Source organism: Amblyomma mixtum, chromosome 7 (assembly GCF_055824585.1).
Source record: "Amblyomma mixtum isolate Tamu chromosome 7, ASM5582458v1, whole genome shotgun sequence".
Classification (NCBI taxonomy): domain Eukaryota; kingdom Metazoa; phylum Arthropoda; class Arachnida; order Ixodida; family Ixodidae; genus Amblyomma; species Amblyomma mixtum.
This window is the reverse complement of record NC_143018.1, coordinates 35,242,600-35,268,537: the sequence shown is the minus strand read 5'-3', so window position 1 is coordinate 35,268,537 and position 25,938 is coordinate 35,242,600. Positions and strand designations below refer to the sequence as shown.

The following is a 25,938-nucleotide window of genomic DNA, read 5'->3' as shown; positions in this document are numbered from 1 at the left end:
GTTTATTAAAAATTGGTTTATGTAAGAGCAACGCTATTGCAAAAAAAAAAGCACTGCAGCATCATCATCATCAGCGTGTTTGGCCTGCGCTAGCGCCATCAAGTGCCTAGCCATTTTCACTCTCCTGAGTCTTCGTTTCGATATACGCGTGAAAGTGTTGAATCGCACTTGTTTTGCGCAACGTCTATCGCCGTCTACCATGTAATCCACGTTCGTGATCATGATCAAAAACAGCCCTCCGCGCGCGAACCCTCAACCAGTGAGCCGCTGCTGCGCTCCGACTTGCTCCAACAGTTCTGAAAACACAAGCGGCGTGTCTTTTTTCCGATTCCCCAAAGACGAAGAGAGGTAAGCTGCCAATTTATCTTCTCCCCGCGCATCAAGTCATAAGTGCCGCCGACTGTCCCCTATTTTGTTGTCGCACTTTGTGCGGCGTAGCAAGGCAGTTTCCCTACTTTTTGCGGCGACTCGCGGTTTGGCGCCGAGAAAACCGAACCCGCTCACAAGTCGGTTCTGGTTTTGTCTTTGCTAGGCCTAACTTCGCGCCTTTTCAAGGCTGCTGCGTTTACGGTTTCATTTTCGGTCGCTCGAATGCGTGCACTGCCGCTGCTGGCGCGTAGATGCGGCGGCGTTGCGCCGAGGCTACTTCTTTTTGTCGCTGTCGCGCGGCTCTCGAAACACGAGCTTCGCTTCCTGCGAAGCCAACTCGGAGCGCTGTTTTATTTGCGTGTTCTGTCGCGGCCGATCGCGCTGATGCGCGTTGCAAAGCTTGCCTTATTCTTATCGAAGCGTGACTGGCATCGGGCAGTTTTCGCCTTTTTTCTTTGTTCTTCCATCAAATAAATCGTTACTAATTCGTGGTTATGCCGCTTTGCATAAGCCTCCAGCTGCATTGTTTTTGCGGCTAAAAGTTCCGACCTTGAGTTCGTACTGTGTGTTCCGATACCGATATTCAGCGACCTCAGGCCCTTTGACGCACTTATACCGTTAAGCTGCTGTCACTTCCACCGTTGTGCACACGGTACAACACGACGCGTCAAGTGGCCGAGACGTCAACAAAAAACAAAAGTAAAAAATTACCTTCTATTGATGCGAAACTGGAACTATATACGTGGGCGTGCCATTCGAATCAACACGGCTTGAGTAGCGGCAGTTCCATCTGCAGGCGTTCTTTCTTAGTTGCTGAAACTACGTAAGCTGTTTATAGCCTTTGCAGTTGCTTAACGATAGCAATAGCATGTCGCTCATTTTCCACGTTTATTTCTAACTTTCAGACATTATTTCTTAATACTTTGTGGAGTGTGCCATGGAATACCGCAGTTTAATTATTGCGAGTCTTGTTTAACCAGTTTTGCAATGCTGGAGTACACTGGCATTTGCATCCATTGGTGTGCAGTTTTATATGACAGTAGGAAAGCCCTACTGCAGTTTCAGAACTTAACATGTGAACCAAGTTTCATCTGGCGAAGGGCTCTGACTTTAAATCATAGCTAGACCATGGGATCTACCCATTAAGTTTTTGCCATATTTACATTCAAAAACATATACAAAACAAAAACATGTATGTGTCTGGTATGTCTGATGAAGGTTTGAAAGGGAGGAGTATAGTCGGCTTTTAGTGTGTATTAAGACAAATGGGCCGCAATCTTTTACTAGTACTAGCATGTAGCTATGTATACTTGTAATCAAATCAGCCGTTTTTGCTGCATTGGATGACAAGTTCATTAAAATCATTCATACCGATATCCTTAATTGCGGCAGAAGTATCGCCCAATTGAATGGCATAATTATGCTCGAACTTCGTGCTGTTGTGGAAATAATTACAGTTGGCAACCGTATTGGTGTAGCCATTCGAGGTCTCGTCACGTTCTTGAATTTTTACTGCTGGAAAATTCATCTGTGGCCTTTCACTGCATACGCTGGATTTTGGGATGCTGTATGGCCAAACCGGACGATGCGTTAATAAAAGGCTCCAGGAACACTCCAATTCCTGCAATAACAACTCGACAAAGTCATCTATTGACCTCGCACTGCACCATTGTTCTTGCGGTTGCACGCCAGCATTTTCTGCCACAAACATTCTTTTTAGACATAAAGACCAATTAGCTAGAGAAATAATGGAAGCCTATCATATGCATAATTCTGGAAACGCTTGTGTCAGTCGGCCTTCTGTAGTGGTGTCACAGAATGAACTCGATTTCCTCAAGGGGGCCCATCTTGATTTATAGCGCGATTAAGGACGTGTCCAGTGTTATCTTCCTCTGGCCAGAGTGTGTTTTTGTTTTTGTTGTTGAACACGTGCTTATTAGCTCACACCTTGTATGATGGTTCCATTTGTGTTTGTTTCTTCGAAGATGTATATATACTCTTCGCTTCCCGTAATAAATTTCAGTTGAAGTCAGCGCTTGTGTTGTCGATTCTCCCCCTTTTGTCCGTGTTTCGTGCGCTGTTGTGAATAATGAATAAGTACCAACTCGCCCAACTTTCTTCACTCATCTGTATGGCTGCGCTCTGGTACTAACTCGAGATGCTAAGTGTATAGTTATTCCCTTGCTAAAAATCTCAGGTTGGTCATATTGTAACTCATTATCATTGCTCAGACCTGGTGCAGAACACCTCTCTGAGATTAGGCATGTTTCATGATTGATGTATTCATTTATTGAAGTGGCCATAGCTAGTATAGCACAGGATTTGTTGTAAGTCAATGGGAAAGGCCTTTATCCTGCAGTGGATGTTGTTAGGCGGATAATGACGATATTTCATGATGTTTCTGCCAGAAAACACAGTTAAGAGATCTACTTTAGGAGGTGTATAGTTCAGTAATATACATTGTGGGGCTAGTTGGTTCATACTCAGGTTTCTTTTATGCGCACAGAAAGACGACACAATAAGACAAGGTAGACAGGACGGAGCGCAACCTGTCTCCATAGCTCAGACCTCAAGATCCGGCACACTCTCTTCACATGGCCGAGGGACGGTTTAACAAGGCCAAACAAAACCGAGATGTCAGGAGGCACCAATCCCTTCCTTATGCAGAATCCGTGCATAAGTGCATCCGTGCACTATGTGCCGTGCGAGGTTTCTCGGATTCTGCATAAGGAAGGGATTGGTGCCTCCTGACATCTCGGTTTTGTTTGGCCTTGTTAAACCGTCCCTCGGCCATGTGAAGAGAGTGTGCCGGATCTTGAGGTCTGAGCTATGGAGACAGGTTGCGCTCCGTCCTGTCTACCTTGTCTTGTTGTGTCGTCTTTCTGTGCGCATAAAAGAAATCTGGGTGTATAGTTAAATCTTGCTCCATTAGCATCAAGTGCTGGGAGGGCATTCTACATTGGCTTCTGATTTGGCTTGAATCCTACCCAGATGCAAGAAGTGGGTGGCCAACTGCGGTCGGCTTGACTTGCAAGACAAGCCAGCCGAGAAGCTGTTTGCCAACTATCGGCTCTGCTCGGCCCATTTCACGAAAGAGAGCTTCAGTAGCACCTATCGCAATCGGCTCGTGTGGAACGCCGTCCCCACCCTGTTTAAGCATGGGGACAAAGTCGTGTCTAAGGGCACTGGCAAACGAAAGCTACTGCCCCAAGGAAGCCAGCGTAAGCGATCCTACTGGTATTCGCTTGCTACACGATGCTTGCTGTGAATGCCGCAGGCATGCTTGGCACGGTGGTGGTGGGGTGCTTTCACAAAGGTGACTTTGCACGTCATTAATCGGTTCCTTCGTTTTTGAAAGGGCCAGTGTTGTTCAGTGTGTAAGTAAATATTTTAAGTTTGCTTGGGGAAGGGGGAGCTAACAGCACCTTATTTGATAAGAACTCGAATGAAACACATGGTTGCCTTCGTTTGGCTTTTACTAACCATCAAATGGTCCCTGAAACTGAAGTTTGCCACTTTTCCTGATATAACTATCATTTATGGCTTTTGTTTCTCTTTTGTTGAGTTTGTTGCATTTTTTTGCATTTTTGACACCATAGTTTGCTAGCTTTCTTGCATGAAATGAAAGGAAAACCTACTTGCATGACAAAAAGGGACTGCTTGAGCATATTATTAGTGCCATGCATGGTAACTGTTGTACAGGCAATGTGGGGCCTGTTTCTGTTCACCTTTCGGTCCGCTACCAACACTATGATGTGAACAAAAGTGTCAAGAAAAAAGAAACGGCATGTTCAACGAAGGGCTTTTTTTGGGGGTGCGGAGACAGTAGTGTGACAGCCTTGACCAGAAAGCAGCAAATGGATAACCTTGAAGGATATTAATGACAACGGCAACCCAGAAAGAGTTAATGTGTGTTTGTGTACACTTTGTTCCACACTTTTTTGGACATCTGTGCACTTAGGCAGTACACGAATGAAAGTTTCTGGTGGATGAAAATAGTTGCTTTCTTGGGTAGTCACTGTCAAAGTGTTTTAGCCACATGGGAACCTGTACAGCTAGCTTGGAATCTGTGTTGAAATTGACTGCAAGTGCAATGGGACTTTTTTTTCTCACTTTTGCCGCATTTAGCATCAAGTGCATTGAGATCTGCTAATTCGCACTCTGCATAACTTAGTTTTTTGGCCTCCTTCGAGTTCAGATCAGAATGAGCCACATATCTTACGTACATACTTCAAAAAGTTCAGATTGCAATGATATCGATATCCACTTTTTTTGAAATTCTGGCTGTTCTGTGTTGCCCATTTATCTATCAAAGCAGGCAAGGAGGGTATATTCACTATGCTTGCATTTGTTTGCTTTTAGAGAGGTTTCGGCGATTCTTTGGCTTTGCGAGCAAGCGGCGAACGTCAGTCCAGCTTCGGGCGAACACCGGAGTACCGCCCATGGCCCCCAGCCCCCAGAAGTCGGCTGTCGAAACAGTTACTGCAGTCACTGCTGACGAGGCAAGCATTGTCTAGTTGTGAACTGTGGCATTCTTGGGAGTTACAGTTATATCTGGATGAGGGATTTTTTGGTGGCTAAGCACCGCCACCACTGTAGAGCGTTCATGGTAGAAAACTACCCGTTCACCTGCTGCCGCAAGAAAATGTTTCAAGGGGCATAAGGAACCTATGGACTAAAGAGAGTGTAGTACTTTCAAGAACATCGTCTCGGGTCAGATGGTTTAGTGCAGTTGGGAGTGGGTGGCCTCGAGGGCGTAGATTGAATGTGATACAGTTGTCACTGTCACCTTTTTGTCCCCAGAGAGCTTCAGAATGGACAGAGTACTGGTGCAAATTTTCACAAATGCAAGGGCATCCATGCAAACCTGCTCATGAAATCTTACAAAGGGATCTGCTTTCTCTGACTACAAGGATTACTACCACTTATTGAATAAATATGTAGTAATCCACAAAGAGATGGTTTCCTTTCGTCGTCAGGTGTGTGAAATTGAGCGGGCTGACAATGTAAGGTCTCATGAGGTCAACAATAATAAGATGCAATTTACATCATCTGTTGCTGTGAAGGAGTGTGATGTGTATTTGTGCAATAATCGATTATGTAGGTGACAGAACTGCCGAATGCCATTACCAGGTTTTCTGGCTTACATAACCTGCTACATACCTTGGGAATCATTGGGAGCTCCACTAAAACTGAGCAATTGGGAATGTGCTTGTACATTCAGTATCCATCACTGGGGCTCACCAGGCTCCTTGTGTAATACACCCAAGAAAAAAAAACTAAGAGAAAAGGAAGCCCAAGAAATTGTTGGTCACCGTCATCTAAATGTGCACTATATTCTTTCTACACATGCTGCACCTCAAAGGGACACTGAGGTCAAATAGGAGTTTGCCTGTATCGACAGGCTACTGCATACTAACCACAAAGAGACCACTATCGCTGAAAAGGGAACTTTTATAAGCTATAAAATCTAAAAAACTACAGGCGTTGCTATCAGCAGCCGATTTTACGAATAAACTTCGTGCTTTGACACCGATTTGTGTGCAGATCCCAGATGTTACGCTACACCCCCATTCACTTGAAAACGATGACAGTTTGTCCGTTTGGTAAAGACGCCACGAGCTTGAATCAATCAACGGGAAGATTTTTTAAATCCAATTTTCTCTCGGCTATAAATGAGTCTTTTTTCCTGCCGGACAAGCATCAGATAGCCAGAAAGAGCTTGGGAATAAATTTTTTTCTGGGAACAGTTATGGGATCGACGTGTTCTCAGGGTTCCTTTAACAATCTAGATCACTTCCTGCCATATCACTTTTGCATCTTACATTCTACCTTGGCTGAAGACTGCCTGGTTGATGTGAGGTTGTCAAGTTTATGCCCAGTCGAAAAGTGTGTCACTGCAACGCCATGAAATTCACTACATGTCGTGAACTGAAAATAAATGACATAGCCCATATTTCACGAACCTAGTAGAGCTCCGATCTGGAAGCTATTCAAGGTCCATAAGATGTACAAGGTATTCGTGTCTGTGCCTTATGTTGGTCTTCCCCTGCCCACAAAACCAGCACTATAAATATATTGTGGGTTTGCTTTTGGCAAGGTTGTCGTGCTGCTCTTCGGTGAGCCTTGGTGGCCTGATCTGTGTAATTGTAGATTTTGCTTTTCAAGGACCACCTGCCTGAGCACCAAGAAGAACAGGACGAAGAGGGGCCTCGTCTTCCCATCTACATTGAGGACCACATGTACGCTGTTCCCACCGTGCACCTGCCGTTGGAGAACAGTCGAAAGGTATGCTGAATCGGGCTACTCCACATAAGCACCTTTAGAGTTTCCTTGGTGTCTCTGGCTTATTTGGGTAAAGCATGTGCCGTAATGAGACTCGCTTAAGTGGTAGTTCAACTTAGGACATAGTCGCATGAAATCCCAGACATGGCTTCCATTAAATCTTGTATCTGTTGCCCGCTGAAGATGTAGTGGCTTGTAGCGACTGTCTCGGTCTATGTGTGCATATCATCTCATAAAAGGCTGAAAGGATGTCACGTAAATTAGTAGTGAACTGCGCCGTGCATCGCAGGGAAGCTTCGGCAGTGGTCCCATTGTGCAGATAGTGGCGATATATCAATACTAGAGGCTTCTAGCAGGTCCTAGCATAACAGTATCATCCAAGATGGAATTTGTCCGTACTACCAAGAGGAAGGGTTCTCTGTATGCACCGAGCGCCATATGGTCAGTGCATGCTGGCCGTACTCTTGAATTTGACACGGGTGCAGTTCGCAGCGAGCGTGCTGGTGCAAATGAGTGCTTCGTGTGCCCCAGGAATGCTTTTGGTGTGCAGATGTGTAGGTGGAGCGGGAGTGTAAGCGGTGCAAATACGAGTTCGTAGTGAGCTTGTCATGCTGGCGTTCCACACAGCCTTCAGTTGTGCACACTTTTGTGGCCGTGATGTTGTTGTTCTCCAGCACTTCCTGCAAGAAAAGTTGTCAGCGCAGTGGGTTGCTGCAGTGAGTAGGGACACTTTCCAGCCTTCAAAAACAACACTGCTCTGCTCAGATCACTTCCGTAATGATGGCTACCATTAGAACATGTTTATAAGGCTTGTAGTAGAGCTGTCAGTCAAGTCTGCTTCACTGAGGCCGGTGCAATACCATCAGTCATTGATCAGTTAATGGGGCTTGCCACCACCACAAAGAACAGCTCATGCTGAATAGACATATACTATCTCAGTGCATGGGATTTCTTCTGTTTATCCTCCATGGAAATGCAGCTGCCGCATGAGGATCAATTGAACCCGCAAACTCGTGCTAAAGAGCTCGATGCCATTGGCCACCACAGCAGATGCTATGTGCTTTTGTGCCTTAGCCTTTAGCTTTACCATTTGGTCATATTGTAGGTTGTCTTAGCATATCACAATCTGCCTCCTCTCGGAGCCCTGGGGAGGGGCTCCTGATGTGACAGTGCGGAGCTCACTGTGCTAAAACTGTCAAATATGAATCCTTAAAGACAGATGAAAAGCCGAAACAGAGAACAAGGCCAAGCAGCAATAAGCTTTGATTCCTTCCTTTGACTATCTGTGGGATGGAAACAATGTTTGTTGTCTCACTTCTTTCCTGCCTTGAAAACGTTTCCGGACACCATCCAGGAATATGTAACAAGTGAAGGTGGGCTAGTTGGTGGTTGACAATGGAGTGCATATTGCAACCGCGTGTCAGGTGTATAGGCTTCTCATTCTCTTTGAGAGACTCGACTGCTCTCTCGTGTGGGCTTAATTGTAGCCTATAGTCTATTGCGAAGGCTATCAAATGCATTCACGCATACTAATCAATATCCGAAATTTGACACTGCCTGTGTTTTAGTACTGTGGCATTGGGGGGGGTGGGCATAGAAGCGTTGGTACAGGTACCAACGCTAATGTCATGGTAGTCATGGCCAGTTGCAGATAGCAATGAGAGTCGACATCATACATTTGCAGCATACATTTCAAATTAGAGTTGTTTCTGCATCTTTCTGTTCAGTTTGTGCATGATATTCGTGTTCAGGAGGAAATAACATATCAGTTGGCTATTTCAGGTAACTTTTTTGTGAGAGCTCTCCAGCTTGCCTTTAAGGCAACATCTGATCAATTGCTGCCTAATTTAAAAGCTTCCCTTTCAGTCTTCTTTTTTCTCTCTTCATCTGACGTGTCCTGGTTCTTTCGTATTTCAGCAAACAGCGCAGAAATTCACAAGCTTCAAGATTGACCCTGACGACCGAAATAGCATCGTCATGAACGTTGTGGATGGCGAGGTCTGTGGGAAGATTATGTGCTTTGCTCAAACTTTGGTGCAGATAAGGCATATATTAGAAGAAGGGTTGTAAGCTGCCAGTTTTGTTTGAACAAGTATGTTTCATAGTGGGTGCAACTCCTTGCCTGGCGACTTCTTGTGGTTCTGCCTTGGGCAGTCTCGTTGTGTTTGTTTTTAATTCTGCTGTCATAAAATTCTTGACAGAGACAGAAAAATGGCAGCATTTAAAATATTTCTCATTTTTTTACTTGCATGTAAAAAATCACAAGCACTTACCAATGCTACCCTTTATAAACACTGCACTGCTTGCGGATCTTATCATCTGTTGCTGTGTGCTCCTTGGCAGCTGTAATCAAAAGTGTTGTTATTCTCAGTAAAGAGATGCCAGCCTATGTGTGCATGTGTCCAGATATAAGTAAACATTATTTACACTTCCGCGAATGCTGAAGAACACGAAAGAGACCATGCAGGTAACTGTCATTCCATTTCAGGTCATTCTTCGCCAAAGTCATGCAGGACCTTACTCTTGCTCAGGCTACTGCTTGAAAGGATGTGGTTGTCTGTAACTAGGATTAATGTTCACAGTGTCAGAACTGTAAATGATACATGTTTAATAATCAAAGCAGTAAACTGCCATACACAAGATGTTGACATGATATTGGCAAGGGTTGGGGCCAAGCAGTGCAAAAGCAGCGAATACAAACACTCGCATTGGGACTGCTGCAAAAACTGCATTGAAGTCAGTGCCTGGATTACATAATTGCAAAATACATACACACTGTGGTGGCTCAGTGGTTAAGGCGCTCGTCTATTGAGCCTGAGTACCTGGATTCTGAACTCGACGGCAACGGCTGCATTTTGATGGAGGGGAAATGCAAGAGGCACCCCTGTGCTGTGCGATTTCAGTGCACGTTAAAGGTCCCCAAGTGGTCGAAATTATTCCTGATCTTCTTTCACTCTCTTCTTTATCCCTTCCTTATAGCGTGTGGTTTGGGTACTGGGTCATTTCCTTTCCTAAAAAAATAAATAAACAGGTTTCAATTTTTTCATATGTTTTGAAAAATTATGCCTATCACCGCTCTCCTATTGGGATTGCAAGATAAATTAACTCTGTGGTTCTCTTGCTTGAATGTCTTGTTTGTGGTGTGGGTAGTGAGGTCATTTTGTCAAAGCTCCAAACATGCTGACAATATGAATATTATTGTGTCATATCGGTCATTATGAGTAGTGCGTGCCTTACATGCTTCTAAAGCGTAGCAATTCATGTCTCATGTTTTCTAGAATAAAAGCAGTTTACTGTACTTTTTGTCACAGCTTCTATTATGCTGATATACTTGTGTGCTAGGCCAGCTATGCTGCTGATAGATTAACTCCCATCGCCACCACCAATTGTGGTATCGGTCATTGTTAACCAATTGCTAGTTTCCTTCATTGTCTTGCTCATCTGAGTGAATGCTGGGAGGAACAAACTAGTACTCCTCTCAGTGAACCATGACCTGAAGATTTTCTTCTGTCATTTCACTAAGTGAGAATCATAGTTGCCTGATTCTAAATAGCGCCATTTTTCACAGATTGAGTCTTAAAATGGCATGCACATTACAGTGGAGTACAAAATGGACCCATTTCAGGAATTAGCCCAGCATCATTGTCATCACAAGATGATGGCTGTGCCTTTTGGCATTGGCAGTTGCCATTTTGATGGTTGTGTTAGGCCGAGCTACTTTACTCTACTTTTTGTGCTGTTTGTGTTTTTTTTTATGTTTGCGAACATGTAAAATAAGGCGTGTGCTACGATGAGGGGCACATTAGGATTTACTAACTACAGTATATTTATTTGCCATCTGTGGCCTGTACTTGTGCCTATTAAATGCTCCAGATTAAGACAAGAGCGCCTAACGCTTCAGGGAAGAGTTTGCAGTTGCTAGTGTTGCCGTTTAATCAGAGGCACTGATTGAATGCTCCCGCCTCCAGGCCATTGCTAGCCACTGTATTTTTATTTGCGTAAATGTTGACCTGCTGTGTTGACCAAATCATGTCTGCAGGGGGAAGCACTGAATGCTTTGGGCCAGAGTGCCATTCCCACCATGTAACAAACGCATGGCAGTGTGCTTTGAGTCGGCGCTGTTTTCTGTCATACTTGGTGGCCTGTTCTGTTTCTGGATGTGCATTTGCCTTCCCTGAACTCCGATGTGCGACTCGCCGACAGGGCTCTCAGGACCCAGTGGCGCTGAAGGCGGCCATGGAAGCGGTGGAAGCGGCGCTGCCACTCCTCCAGCTGAGTCAGCAGCCACCACTCCACCACACCCAGGGCACCACGGTGGCGGGTGGCCAGACCATCACTTACGTCACCGTGCCGGCCTCGTCGTCCTCGGCAGCGGGCGGGGCCGTTGGTGGCAGCAGAGAGCAGCCGACGATGCCTGCAGGGACCACCTTCACCGTGACAACCATGCAGGAGCCCACGTCCACCGAGGTCACCATATACCCGTCCTCGTACCCCGAGGACAGCTTGGATGAAGAGTACGTTGATGAACCGTTTGATGAGCCGTCGCCGAGTCGCAGCGGCCGACTCTCCAAGGTTCGCAAGGGGCCCAGGCTGATGCAGGTGAGGCCATATCCCACCTTGTTTTGGTAGTGGCTGAGTGAAGTTCGCGGTGCCGTGTTTTGTTTGCTGCATCCGGTCGCTTTATGGGAATGCCCATTAAGTCCCTTTTCTTGGGCCCTCCGCACAACCGCACAGAAAGGGGTCAGTGAACCCAGCGGGAGAACGGAGGCGCCGAATGGCGGGGGATTACAGGAGACGTCAAACTCCCCTCATGGACTCAGTCGTTAGGCGGCATCCTGTGTGCACGTGTGTACGGCGAGGCTGACCCGCGCCACAATGCGTGGCTCTTTGTACCATGTCTGCAGCGGCATGCTTTGACATATTGTCACGCTAGCTGCAGGCATGAGGAGCGACGACGAGAAACAGATGAGTTGAAATGGCGTTCCTCGAACTTGGCGGCAACCGGACGTTGGGAAAGCGAGTGTTCGCGAAGCTCGCAGCGGGAAAGCATAATTATCCGAAATCGTGATGGTGGAAAGTGTGCATATGTGTACAGTGTCGTGATGAGTTACCTTCTTTCCCCAATCATTCATTGGTTGTGTTATTTTTTTCCCCAGTTGCTGATTGGTGGTATTTTCCTTTCCCCAATAAGTTATTGGGTGGATGTTTGTATAGTACTTGATTGGTTATTCTCCAACCGAGGGCGGGGACATGGGATTTAAAACCCGCTGCTTCGGCAGGACCGAGGGCTGGTTTCGTCACCTAGAACTGCGAGCCAGTCAAGTGTAAATATGTTTTCTCCTTGCTTGTATCCTCCTTTGTGCTTTTAATTGTTATAAAAAGTTAACCTCTCCTAATGTGTCCTCTTGCAATGTGATTGAGCAATTCGAATCTTCAAGACGTCAAGAATCCTACAACAATCATCATTAACTAAATTTCCCTCTACGAGATCAAGGGGGAATCCAACTGGCTGGTTTTCACACATTTTGTTTATTGAGTATGCCCCTACAGTTGCACCTGATATATATGAAGTGGAGTATTTCATTTCATTCATTTCATTTATTTCATCCTTAAAGGCCCAAGGGCATTACATAAGGAGGGGGCTACAATTCATATAGAAGAAGCATAAAAAACACACGCACAATGAACACACACAACAAATTTCAAAAGCTAAAGAGAAAAAAAATAAAGAAAAAAGATAAAGGGTTTACAAGTGCAGTGAAAGCATACAAAGAAAAAAAATTCGCTTGCGGCAGCGAGCACAGATGAAAGTCAATGATCAACACGTGGTAAAAAATGACAAGGAATTCACTTATTCTGAAGATGACGGGCCAGTTCTGTACGAAAAGATTTTGAATCGTTGCATAAAACTATGTCGTTAGGTAGGGCATTCCAGAGTGTTATTGCATTGGGGAAAAATGAACTATTCATTGCTAATGTGCGTGTCTTGATACTGGCTATGGGGTGGCTATGGCTGAGGCGACTTGAAGTTCTTATCGGGGATTTTAGAAGTGGGTGTCTTGAAGCTGGATGATGGAAGAAGTTATGAAGCAGGCAAAGACGTGAAATTATGCGGCGTGATTCAAGTGATGGGAGGGAAAGAGAGCGTTTGAGTGCAGTGATACTAACTTCTTTGGAATATTCAGAGGTGATAAACCTGACGGCGCGATTTTGGATGGCCTCGATTTCGGCTGAAAGGTATGCTTGGGATGGATGCCAGATAGATGATGCGAATTCAAGTTTGGGGCGGACGAATGTTTGATAAGCCAGTTTTTTAACATCTGGAGATGCTGATTTCAGGTTTCGCCGGAGATAACCTAGGACACGAGAAGCATCGGAACATATCGTTTGGACGTGAGTTACCCAAGATAGTGTCGATGTCAGATGTAAACCAAGGTACTTGTAGGATGTTGTTGGAGCAATCGGAACCGTGTTAATGCTGTAAGTGTGCTGGATTACAGTGTGCTTGCGAGAGAATGACAAGAGTTGACATTTTTCAAGGTTTAAGGGCATGAGCCATCGGTTGCACCATGTAGCTATTGCATCAATGTCTTTTTGCAGGAGGTGACTGTCAGTGGGATGACGAATGGGGCTGTATATGACACAGTCGTCTGCAAATAGACTGCTTCCACTCCTGCGCCATTCTGTGCCACATGGGATTTGTTGCGCCATCCTGATAAATATGGCCCAAATTGTGCCTTACTACGTCGAAATGAATGTCTTGGCCAGTGATCATAACGCCAGGCTTTATGGCCAGGCTTTATAGCCAGGCCTTCTAGCCAGGCCTTCTAGCTAGGCCTTCTAGCCAGGCCTTCTAGCCAGGCCTTCTAGCCAGGCCTTCTAGCCAGGCCTTCTAGCCGGGCCTTCTAGCCAGGCCTTCTAGCCGGGCCTTCTAGACAGGCCTATACAGGCCTTCTATACAGGCCTATACAGGCCTTCTAGACAGGCCTAGAGAGGGAATGCACCTGGTCCTACCTGTCTCATTACAGCCATTCCCGAAGAAAGAAACTGAAGTGTGTTGGTCTTCCATAAATATTCACATTTAGTGGTCCGTTGGTCTCTACGAAAAGGAAGTAAAATGGGAAAAGCAAGCGAGAAATTCTGTCACCTCCGGTTACTGGAATTTCGGTCAGTAGAGATCTGTGTGACACATTCACGCATGTCCTTTGATATATAGTGCAATTATCGGCAAACATCGTGACTGCTTGCCCGCACAGATCATCCTAAATTTAGCTCATTGCCATCTGCGTCATGCCACGTGGAGCATCGGAGAGCTGAATGAAGAATGTGCTGCCCAAAATACTATTCTTAGATTTAGGTGTGGATTTAGTCAAAATTGTGTACTGCACCATTTTGTGCAGATTACCACGTTTTGCACGAACCCTCTGGCAAAATTGCATGGCAAATTTTGGGACTGTTGAAAGTACTATATTTGAGTTACATTGAGATGAGCAACAGCACTGAATCTGCGTGGCATTGGGCCCCGTAGGGAGTCATGGAGGCCGCAAAGTTAACGAATTATATCTGGTCAGCAGTGCACTAGCTGTTCAAATTATCTGTTTAAATTAGCAGTGCAAATTTTAGGACCTCAGAAAATTTTCAGGTGAACCGGGAACCAGGAAATGCAGCAGTTGGGAGCATGACGCTTGGGTTCTGCTGTTTTAGGCTTAACATGACTGAGCTTAAAAATTCCTGCTTTCTGTGCTAGTGCGGGCTTTGCTGACCCTGACACATATGGTGATTCTGACTGAGGACACCGTTTTAATGAGAATGCATGCACTGCAATTAAATGGACAAGCCTGGAATTGGGGCCATCAGCAGCATTTGCGAAGTAAAAATGTACATAAACCGTCTCGACTGAGGGATTCCTTTGAGGCAGTCAGAGTCTGAGTTCAGTTTCTTCGCATTATTATTATTGTCTGTTGCAAGACTGGCAGCCTGAGGGGCTAGCCACATCTAAAAATGGAGCATAGCTGTTCTAAAGTGCTCCAAATTGACAATTCTGCTGCTTCAAAGTGCTCCAAGAGTGCTATGACTGCTCCAGAATGCAGTTTTTGGGTGCTGCGATAATTGGTGCAAATCATTTTGCCACTTGCATCGCTGCATGTAGAATGAACCCAATTCAGAAATATGAAAAATGCTGTCCCAAAAAGAAGTAATGTAAACAGGGAGTGGTACTGATTTTGCTTAATCTCCAAAAAGTGATGGGTATGGATAAACTGCAAGCTCTGTTTGAATTGCACCGTTTCGAAGAGAACTTTTGTCCTGGTTTGAGATGAAAACATCAAACTTGTAGATGTGCGGACTGTTAGGTGGCGCATATTGGTGCCTCATAACAATATATTTATTTTGAGTTTTATGTTTCTGTGCAATAATGCAGAATCTTTCTGTTTAATCTGCAGAATTTAAAGTTTTATGCCACAGAAAATTTTAGTTTAAGGCATGACATATTATGAAGGGCAATTTTGAAAACAAAAATATAACGTGCAATCAATACCTATAGAGCTTACTCACTAGACGTCAACAGTGTGGCGTGCCTATGCAGGCAACATGGTGCGCATTAAGGTGGCGGCCGCATCGCGCCATGTTCAGACAGCCCTGTTGTCCGGCAAATCCGATAATGACACTCACCCGCCCCAAGGCATGGTAGAGGGTAGTTTTGTTAGTACGCTTTGACACACCCATTAGAGAAGCAGGGTGCTTGGCACCTAATCATGCACCTTAAGCTGACCTTTGCGCTTTGACGTGTGCAGTCACTGGTACTGGTTGTAGCAACGCTGATGTCACTGTCAAATAAAGCAGCTTTCATTGTCGAAGCAGCGTTGTCAGTTTGTTCCAATTTCAGGCCACAACGAAGCTAACTATATACTGTGTGCCAGCCATGGTGATAGTACTGCATAAAATGCAAGCATCTCATCAGTGCGAACAGGGTCACATTAGCATGTGTACACCTGTGATTGGACGCACAGTTCCAAAACAAGTTTTTGTAACTATTACAAAGTCTGTGTTGTCATCTCCTATTGGGACCCTCCATTCTAAATGGGAGCTCTGTAAACTGGGACGAGCTCCGTTGAAAGTATGCTGTCATGGCTGTCGCAAGAATAGTTTACACCAGTTTTGTCTGATGCCAGGTTCAATGGTCTATAATTGTGGCATGAAACAACTAGAATTTTAAAATTTTGTTTGGATCATTGTAGGTACAAATTAGCAATGTGTGCACTATCATGGCTTGACTACATTTCGCTGAGTGTAAAAAAATGGTGTGCAGGATTTCCTGCTGCCTCACCTAGACAGTGGCACCTTTGGCGAGCGCTTGCAGTGGGTCGACCGCGCCAACGGCATCTTCCAGATCGGCTGGTACCACAAGAACGCAGCTCAGTGGACAAATGATGACTGCGTTGTGTTCTTGGTGAGTGCCTTCCCGTGAGAGATTGCCCTCAGTGCTTGCATGCATGTTTGCATGCAGCTGTGTTCAAGTTGTCTGCCAGTTTTAGCTGACAGCTTTGCACAGGGGATCGAAGTTTGCTAGGTTAGTTTCTTGAGTGTTTGATGGTTGCATACTACAGATAATCTACATGTCCAGCAGCCCCTGCCCTTTTTTTTTATTTTTTTGCATTGTAATTTTCTGCTAACTGCTCAGTGCCGAACCTCCTACAGAACATGCTTGTACCATTGGGAGAGGAGAAGCATTCTGCTCTCTAGGTGTACAGGGTCTGTATGAAAGAAGAGCGTTTGAGCATTAAAGTAATGGTTACTCCATAATTATTTGAGGAAAGTGTAATTTTTTTCTGTTTTCTAGTTGGTAGTTTGTCTCTTGACGTGTGGCCCGCCACGGTGGCTCAGAGGTTACGGTGCTCGGCTGCTGACCCAAAAGATGCGGGTTCAATCCCGGCTGCGGCGGCTGAATTTCGATGGAGGCGAAATTCTAGACGCCCGTGTACTGTGTGATGTCAGTGCACGTTAAAGGACCCCTAGGTGGTCAAAATTTCCAGAGGCCTTCACTATGGTGTCCCTCATAGCCTGAGTCGCTTTGGGACATTAAAGGGACACTGAGGAGAAATTGAAGCTGGCTTGTATCGACAGAATACCAGCTCCTGATTACAAAAACGCCACTCATACGGACAACAAAGCTCTTGTAACGTAGAAAAGAGCAAGAACCAAAATACAGGTATCGCCGCCACAGGCCAAACTCGCAAGTACAAGCGTGATGACGTCATAGGACAAAGCAGTGTTGCTAGAACCAATGGTTCTAGCACCTCTAGGACCCGATACGCCACAATTCCCTGAGGCACAGCCAATGCATGCGCAAATGTCCTTGACATCGCCAGATGGCGCCACGTGCCCGGCAGCTACGCGCGCTCCTGAAGCATCGGGACCAATCAGCGCCTGTTTTCCGGCAGTAGGCGGGCTCCCGGTATTCCGCTAGCGGTAACAAGGTACACGGTATGCTAAAGGTGTCTATTTGCGAGAACTTCGTTGACGACTTCGAGAACGAGATCTATCGTAACGCTGGCAAAACGCCAGTGCAAACGTAATCGAAGCGACTGTAGCGACGGCCGCAATAGCCGATAGATGCCTTCAACGTGTGGCCGGCGGTAGCTTTCTTTTCGGCTGCTGCTAGGCCGCACTGCTGGCCGCCAGAAATCACGGAGTCTGCGGTACGTCATGCGCACACCATGTTTCACGTCACTTAGTCCTGTGTCGTCATAGGAGAATCCCAAGTTTGAATCAGAGCGGCGGGAAAAACTTTTTCAACTTCGAATCCAAATTTCTTAGAAATAAATGCATCTTTCGCTGCCAGCCAAGTGGCAACAAAGCCATGACATGCCGAACTATTGGATTTTACTATAAAAAAAATATTAGTAGTGCTCTCCTCAGTGTCCCTTTAAACCCCAATAAACCAATCTTGTCATGTGAAAGCCCAAAAGTCATTTTCAACTTTAGTATGGAAATAACAATAAAAAAATTGCCTTTTTGTGTGAACTGTTTGTTTCTTTTCAAATTGGAGGGATTTGTTCATCTGGTGATGTCATTGAGCGCCCATTAGGTTTTTCTTTTTGAGATTGCGACTCTCAGAACATAGCAGGATATTGCCATAGGAGCTGTATCTTCAGACTGACTACAAAGCTAGCAGTTAAAGAAGTGTTGTCTAGGAACAAAATTTCCCAAAATTTCGTAGAAAGAGGAAAAGCAGCGCCGTGTTACTTTCTTAAAGAGCACTTTGTTCACCACAGCAGTGTAATAAGATAATCACGTACGCTATTGAGCTTCTAAAGGGCAATTTTTGAAGGTTTTCCTCATGTGCTATAAGTCAAATTTCTGCAACTGAATCTGCAGTTTTGGCCAATTCAATGTTCAAACTTGGGGCTGTTCCTGGTGTAGATGAATAATGCTGTGCCTCATTTCTCACTATTGGTGACTGCTTGAAACTCTATGACCTTGAGGTGCTGAAGTTCTGAAGCTGGAATATGCCTTTATGCACACCCACTGGGCAACGTGTGAAAAATTTCTCTGCTATCAAGAAAACTGGTTCTAAACAAACGCACCTGTGTGATGCAGGTGCAACCTGCTTCTGTGAGGTGCCAGTTGCTCATGCAAAGTGGCAGGTGTGTGCTTGACAGCTGCCACATCTGCCGCTGGCACCTGCCACCACCGTAAACTGCACTTGTGTACAAGAAGCTGGCAGTTTGTTTTCAGCCAGTGAAGCTCGGGAGGGGGGACAGAAAGAGAGCCATGCACGCATAGCAGCAGTGCGAAAACACATTCTCAAAGAAGAAAATGCAGGAGCATTTATGTTAGCCTCTAATATTCATATGATTTTCCCACCAAAACTCCGATTGGAACCGGTTCCATGGCCCTTATTTGGTATGCATGAGTTGTCGCCTCCTACAATGTTCGAGCTCTTCCAAAATTTTGGGGGTCCTTGGGAACTTTTGCGAGTGGGCTGACTTCCAATTTTTTTAGGGTCCTCAGGTTTTCGACTTTGCCGGTGCCCTATGATTGGCCCGCTGGTGGTCATGTGACCCTGATGACGTCGCGACCCTCTCGATCGCATTCATAGACTGCAGGGAGTCCTCATACCCCTACTGGCACAATGCTGTAGGGGGTTAAGCGATGCGCCGCTGCCCTGGCAGGTGGGATTTGTGAGACTCGGGTTATTGCCACCTTCCATGGTAGGCAGGTTGTGATGACATCACAAGGTCACGTGACCCCTCTCGACCAATCATTAATTTGTCACCTGCCACGGTGGGCAGTTTGTCAACCCTCTAGACCAGTCGGGGAATTTTGTGACAGAGAGGCTAGACATTTTTTGTGAGACCACAGCCTAAGTGCTGTCACATTAAAATGTTTGTGGTAGGGCTTTCTTATGCTGTTGGGCATGTCTCCGCCCATCTTAACTGCACCTTTTCTAGAGGCAAAAGTGGTGTGGCCACTTTCTCCCTCGTTGAATGTGATCACACTTGCTTTTGTGTGATGTGTGCGCAGGAATGGGACAAACTGAAGAAGCGTCCTGTTGCCCAAAGTCCACACTACTGGATGGAGGCCAAGCAGCGCTTCCGGGCTGCCCTGGGTAAAGTCTCGTATGGATGGACGCCGCCGGACAACGAACAGTTCAAGAACGTCAAGGTGAGCGCTTGCTGCTTTTGCCTGCACTCTTAGCGTCGGCAACTGCTAACCCGCAGCAGATTGCGAATGTGCACATTGCGGCATTATCAGGCGTGCGAAAGGAGTAGTCATGATGATCATTCTTGTTAGATCCTTCCTACATTACCCCACTTTTAAAATCAAGGCAGAGTGTACAAGAATAAAAAAAAAAAACTGGGTCATGAGAAAACTTTGCCTATGGCGAAGTTTTCAGCACAAATGCAGGCATCATCGTTGTGTTCTTCTGTCCGTGCACATTCAGAACTCAAATGCCACTGCATCTAAAGCGGCATGCGTGCACTTTCAACGATGTATTGGCAATTGCTGGCACATATCTCGTGGCCAGTGGAATCTCCAAGCCATGTCAGTGCCGACACTTCTGGAATAAAGTGATTTAGCTTTCCGAAAGTGCTTAAATAGCAATCTTGCCAAGTGCTGGCTTCTGTATTTTGCAGGCCTTAATATAAGTTGCTATATAAAGGCTTGCAGGGATATCTTCACAATGTAGGGCGGTGGCCACCCTTGTGTCCACCCATGCTGACTACCCATGTGTTCACGGGTGGCCAGCTAGAATAAATGAGCTTTTACTCTACTAAGGAAAGGTACTCCCAACAGCACTCATTTGGTTTCACTCAAATAGAGAGCTTCATTTTTCTTAATATTTTGTACATTTTTTTTTTCTGTACCATCCTGTGTAAACCTTTGAGGCCAATAGACACCCTAACTGGTGAGCTTTAATTCCTTTGTGCAACCATTGCTCTTCAAGGGGAGATGTGAGTTGAGAAACGCTGATTTTTGACTGCGAGAGTGAACCCACATGTTGGGCATTTTATTCGCGAAACTGTCACCGCACTAGAGATCAGGAATGCATCAAGTTGGCGAAACTTAGACTTTGGTATAAGAAAACTTGTGGACGAGCCTCCTTCAGAAGGCCAAACACGTGCAGATCTTTCACTTCTCACAGCGTGCAAGGGCCCTTGAACGCCATCCAGGAAGTTTTCAAGTGCGCGTACCATTTTCGACTTTCATGAGGGTCCACTATTCTGGTAGTTTCCTGAACTAGCAAGACAAGGCTTATGTCCTAAACTTTCACAAACAGTGCTGGACCGGTATGGTATGTGCATTTTTGCTTTAGGATCTAAATATACAATATTGTTCGCACCCACACATTTGTGTAAGCAGGGCCGAAAAATACTTTGCCCATTTCTGGCCCTGCCCTGCTGGAGGGCTGAACTGCCTCCTCATTTGTTGGCTGTTTCCTCATTTCACAATGCATTTGGTTGCTAAATCTGATAAGAGTTCTTAGAAGGTATCTGGGCAAAATTTCTAGTTTAAGTATTTTATTAATGAATTAATTAAATGAACAAATACTGCAGCTACGCAGGATCAAGTGGACAGACGACATGAAGCCACCGCTGGGTGGTCAGTGGAAGCCACGGACTACAACAGCCACCACGGTGGTGCCCACGGCAGGGAGGGTTCACCGGCCAACAATCAGCCGCATCCAGCGGTTGGTGGTGCCTGAGCCTGCGGAGGAGGAGGAAGAAGAGGAGGAGGACGACGCAGACTGTGGCATCAACGGCGGACCGGCAGTGTGCCACCAGTGCGGCTACATCACGCGGAACCTGCGCGTATTCCTGCGCCACCGCATGATGCACCGGGACGTGCGCGCCTTCTTCTGCCGTTACTGCCCGCAGCGCTTCTGCCTGCCAGAGAGCCTCTTCTTGCACCTGCAGGTGAGAAGCACATTGAAGCGAATGAAAGGTGTACCTTGCGGTAGTTCCACTTGGGACGTAGTCGCATGAAATCCCAGATTCAGCTTTGATTGAACCTCGTGCATTTAGTGCCCGCTTACGACGTTGTGGCTGATCGCGATCGCCTTGGTTAGCCATGAAGTGAGTGCTGAGTTACTTGAATCTTGGCAGAACCACGCGAATGTTTCGTGATAAGAAAACACGTCTCACGATTGCAATGAGCAACCACAGTTGATACAGCGCGCCACGCTCCAGAACTGTCGACGCATTTACGCAGAAAACGTAGCAGCCTCCGCAGCTTTCGCTTTTATAACGTCACGCTATGTGGCACTACAACATTTCATAGTCAAAAGCAGTGAAACATAAGACTTGGGACGAGCAGTGTGTGCGCCCATCGCCGCCGCTCGGCTGTTTGCGCGGTTCCGGCGCCGGTAACTGTCAAGCGTTGGAAGCAGGGGCAGCGGAGTGTGCCATTGCTGTGAGGCAGAGTCCGTTTCCGATGGCACCAGTGGCTGTGAAGACCAAAGATGTGGACTTGTGGAATGAGGCGGGTCCCTTAAAGGCCAGTCAGTGGTGGTGGCAGCATGACCGCATGTTTGGTGAGAGAAAATGTCTCGTAATTTGCTATATGTTATTCCCAACCAGACAGGCAATTCTCTCGGAATGTTTAGTTACTGCTGTCCTCTAGCCCGGCTGTAGTGCTTCCAACTCCCCTGCTCTCGTAGGTGCATTGTGCGAGCCGTGGCAGAGATGGTGACAGCTGCTGGCATAGAGCGATCGCCAAATATCTCCGCCTTTATGGCTTCGAGTGATGGAAGTTTACAGTGAACATTTTCAGGGTGATTTCACCTACATTTATTTTGTTTTGATTTCCGTTCTGCGTTGTTCTTCCGAGTCTTCACATAAAAACTGGATATAACGAAAACTTGCTTGTAGGGAAAAATGTGGACTTTTCACAATTTTTTTATATCCAGGTTTACCTATATTGCGTTATTCAGAACAGAAACTGTGCTGCTGCCAGAAACTTGCAGAAACTCTTTATAGTCATAGTGCTGAAACTTGGGTGCCAAGATGGATTGGCAGTCGCATCTTTGTTAGTGACCACTCTTGAAACAACTCCGTTGCACTTGATTTCTGTGTCACGTCTGGCTTCTTCCAGGTGCACACGGAGAAGCACCCCTACACCTGCTCGAGCTGTGGCGTGCGCACCCGGCTGCTGCTGCAGCTGTGGCGACACGAGCTGCGCAGCCTCGCGCAGCGGTTGTGTCTTTGCCACCGCTGCGGTCTCATCTGCCACATCCGTGAGAACCTCCGCCAGCACCTGCTCAAAGTGCACAAGGTCTCCGTGAGCTCTGCATTCTGCACCAAGCCCTTCCAGGTCTGTCCCGGGCCCAGCACACCCGTCGGAAAGTCCAAGACCAAACCTTCCCAGGCAGCCACCGCTGCCAGGAAAACAGTGACCCAGCCCGGTGGGAAAGCAGGCATGAAGAAGGAGCCTGGCGTGGCAACAGGTAAGCTGAAGGGAAAACCAACGGCAGCAAAATCAAGAACGAACAAGGCAGGCCAGGTGGCTAAACCAAAGTCAGCAAAGCCGGGAAGGAAGAAGAAAGGGCAGGCGCAGTCAGCTGCCAGCAAGCTGAAACCTGTTGCTGCTAGAGCCAAAGCACCGGCCAGAGAAGGCAAGGTGACCAAGCTGAAGCCTCCCAAGCCTTCAGCAGCAGCTGTCGCCAGGCCGAAGCCATCGGCCAATGGAAAGTTTTCATCCACCATGGCACCAAGTGCAAAAAGGTTGAAGAGAGACCAAGAAGAAACCAAGTTTGGCTGCATCGTGGTGTCCAGCTCCAACGGCGATTCGAACCAGATGTCGGACGTACAGCACGACGAATCCGAATCTGAAGTTGTGACGAGCGGTGCCGTGACAAGTAAACTAGACATTTGTGTTGGGGGCCCTGTGCACACAGCAAGAAAGTCGGTCCCGAATACGGCCACGCCGGTGGCCACGATAATGGCATACCAGATGCCTTCGGGGGAGGTGACGCTCAGCATGCCGGTGCCAGCCATGCCAACCTCCTTGGAGCAGGGCAGGCGAAGAACGCAGCGCGTTCGTACCCCAAAGCGTAAGATTGATGCCTGAAATTTGCCGTCATCGAGCTGGAAGGATGCTGGCATGTATTACCGTATTCACTCGTATAATGGATGCAGTCGCACAATAAAAGCACCACCTATATTAGTCAATAAATTCTGAAAAATTTTAGTTGACCACCATTCTGAAAGTTGAAAACCACACTGTCTAAACAAACACCAATGCAGAAGAACAAGGAACAAGTGCTAAAAGGCATACCTTATTTATGCATGTAATTTGTTTACTTTTTTTTAATTGGGGTTTAAAGAAGGGGCTTCACAAATTATGCGGAGATTTTGCGATCATGTCCTAAAAAAAATCCACAAAGGTTGTAATGCAATATAATGCAATATACACTGTGTGCTGCCACCTGTACATGTCGACCCCAAAACTCGCACCCTTCATTGGCAGAAAAAGGTAGATTTAAAATATAGGACACATACGCCCTCCTGCCCCGCCACATGTTATGTAGTTCCCCACAGGATGGAATGACTGTGTGTGCGCTGCTCAAAGCAAATAAACGTGCAAAGGTACAATAAAAAAGCCAGCAGTTACAGGCAAATGGAAATAAAAAGTGACAAAGCGCTGTTGCATGCGGCCCAATTGGCTAGTGGCAAACCAAACAGCAAACGGTTCGGTAGCTTCAGATTATGGCATGCGCCAGAGGTTACTGGAAGTTTTCTCTCGCAGCCGTTCGTCCAAGAAAGCAACCACCGGCAAGAGCGATCCCGGTGAATGGTTTGCCAAACAATACGACCCCTTGCCACTTGCATCTTTCGTAACCGCGATCGGCAACGCGGCCGCGCTGATCTTTCTAAGCCTGCTCTGCGTGCATGTTTGCAGTCTGGTGCAGCAAGGGTGCTCAATGTGCTAGTAAAAGTTTTTTTTTTCAAAAACCCGGGGTGTGCAAATTACGCGAGAAAGTACTGCATACCTTCTCATTAGCACTTGGTCCTTGTTACGCCTTAGTGTTTGTTTTGACGGTGTTCTTTTAAACTTTCTAAACCATAAACCTTGAACCTTCCAACCTACAAGTTCCGTTCAGTAAAGGTTACCCTGCATTATAGATGTGCCTCCCAAATTATCTAGTTCTTGAAAAAAAAAAGTATGTTCATTGTGCAAGTAGATACGGTAAGATGCAGGCCAGCTTGGAAAACGTTTTCTACTTTTTGTACAGTCTTTTCATAATGCCCATCTGTACGGTAAGCTAATGTCGTGCTAACACGTTGCCCTGTTCTGCATTGCCAAACAGAAGGACAAGGGGAAAGAAAGAACTGTGAGTACTGGGTAAAAGTGCAGTCTTTACTACTCGTAGTTGCGCTCAGTATCACAGTCACAGCAGTCCATGAGAGGCACCTTCACCTGAACTTTGATAGGTAAAACAGCACTGGAAGGAATTGCTCCACACAACCAAGGAAAACCATAGAAAAGGAAGGAGACAAAAAAGGATGTGACAGGTGATGCCTGTATTGTGCATCTCTTACATTTTATTGCATCTGTAAGCATACTGTTCGGTGGGTTCAAACATTAACTAGCCTGAAAGGGTGCATCGTTTTTGCTGATTTTTTTTTTTAACTGCTTGTGGCAGGAAAGTTGTGACAGCCGCACTTGGTCATGTGCAAGTTTCAGAGTTTGGCGGCAGACTTGTGTAAGTTCTTTCAATGCTTTAGGTTGCTGCTTTGACCAGAAAGAGAGAACATTGCTAGAAGCAGTGCCTTGTTTAGCATTTGCACATATTCATTTCAAGCGCCTTCGGGACATAATGTCATTGATGACATTAATACATGTGTACACATCTCAGCAACGCTTGCTGTGTTAAATTGGTAAAAACCGTGACTATACATTGTTTTCTTTGGTTTACAATAGTGTCACGTCTGTTTTGCATTTGCTTTTTTCGGTCGTGTGGAGGTGCTTTGGGGTCCAGCTCCTAGCACTTTTCAACGGAAGTTTTTGCACATTTTGTGGTAGGGGTGGTATTCACTGAAGTGGTTGCCTGTGATTTTTCATAGGTAGGCACATGCATCATTAGTTTGTGTGTGTGTTATACAGAGTTATTATAGTGTGCAGTTCCATGCAAGTGTTGTACGTGAGTAAGGCCTCTATATGTTTACAAGTTCGAAAATGAGTGTGTAAGAATGTGATAGCACAGAGAGTTAAACGCTGTCAGTCTTTTTGGCCCTGCAGTTTCATCTTTTTATCGCACCACATCAGAGCAAGAATGAGAGTTTCTTTTGAACTTGGCTCATCTGGACAACTTTTCAAACCACAGAAATAATAACCATTGTTCAGTGTTTTACTTTTTCTTTCTGCTTGCTGGGTTTTGAGAAAATCACAGCTGTACAGTTAGTATGTTCTTCCTGTCAACCCTTCATGGTCATCATCATGGAAGCATGAAAAAGAATGATCACTCTCCTGTTTCTTTTAGCAGGTATGTGATTAAGTTCATAATGCTTCACACTCTAAGTCACAGAATAACATGGGTCTACCACCTGATTTGTGTCCCTTGCTTTTTCTATTTTTAATATATGTACAAAATTGTGTTCTGTGCCAAACAATGTTATGTGTACCTCCTCACATCTCAACACATGCATTGGTGGCAACTGTGGTCAGTAGATTTCTTCTGTGCAAGTTCAAGGTATTGCTATTTTTTATAGCTAGTTTTTGATGTTGCGATATGGTGAACACTGCTGGCTCTTGTGGTAATAAAACTTGTTCGTTGCATCA

At 45.9% G+C, this 25,938-nt stretch overlaps 1 protein-coding gene across 4 annotated transcripts; it reads left to right on the top strand.

The window, feature by feature from the left end:
- Positions 1–110: 110 nt before the first annotated feature.
- Positions 111–25,938, top strand: LOC149335641 (uncharacterized). Of its 4 annotated transcripts, none has more exons than XM_089552237.1 (10): positions 111–348; positions 3,361–3,590; positions 4,732–4,871; positions 6,538–6,657; positions 8,572–8,652; positions 10,858–11,253; positions 16,013–16,102; positions 19,180–19,320; positions 20,715–21,074; positions 22,252–25,938. In XM_089552237.1, the coding sequence occupies exons 1-10, from the start codon at positions 221–223 to the stop codon at positions 23,224–23,226; spliced, it is 2,661 nt and encodes an 886-aa protein (XP_089408363.1). In that variant the 5' UTR covers positions 111–220; the 3' UTR covers positions 23,227–25,938. The 4 variants fall into 4 exon arrangements, with proteins under 4 accessions (XP_089408363.1, XP_089408362.1, XP_089408364.1 ...); XM_089552236.1 differs by having other exon boundaries at positions 15,962–16,102; XM_089552238.1 differs by lacking the exon at positions 8,572–8,652 and having other exon boundaries at positions 15,962–16,102.

What these genes read in the sequence shown, in the direction of transcription:
- LOC149335641 (XM_089552236.1), top strand. Translation starts at nt 221, where the DNA reads ATGATCAAAAACAGCCCTCCGCGCGCGAACCCTCAACCAGTGAGCCGC. An exon ending in AACAGTTCAAGAACGTCAAG is followed by an intron (nt 19,321 to 20,714) that starts GTGAGCGCTTGC and finishes CAAATACTGCAG; the next exon opens with CTACGCAGGATCAAGTGGAC. An exon ending in GCCTCTTCTTGCACCTGCAG is followed by an intron (nt 21,075 to 22,251) that starts GTGAGAAGCACA and finishes GGCTTCTTCCAG; the next exon opens with GTGCACACGGAGAAGCACCC.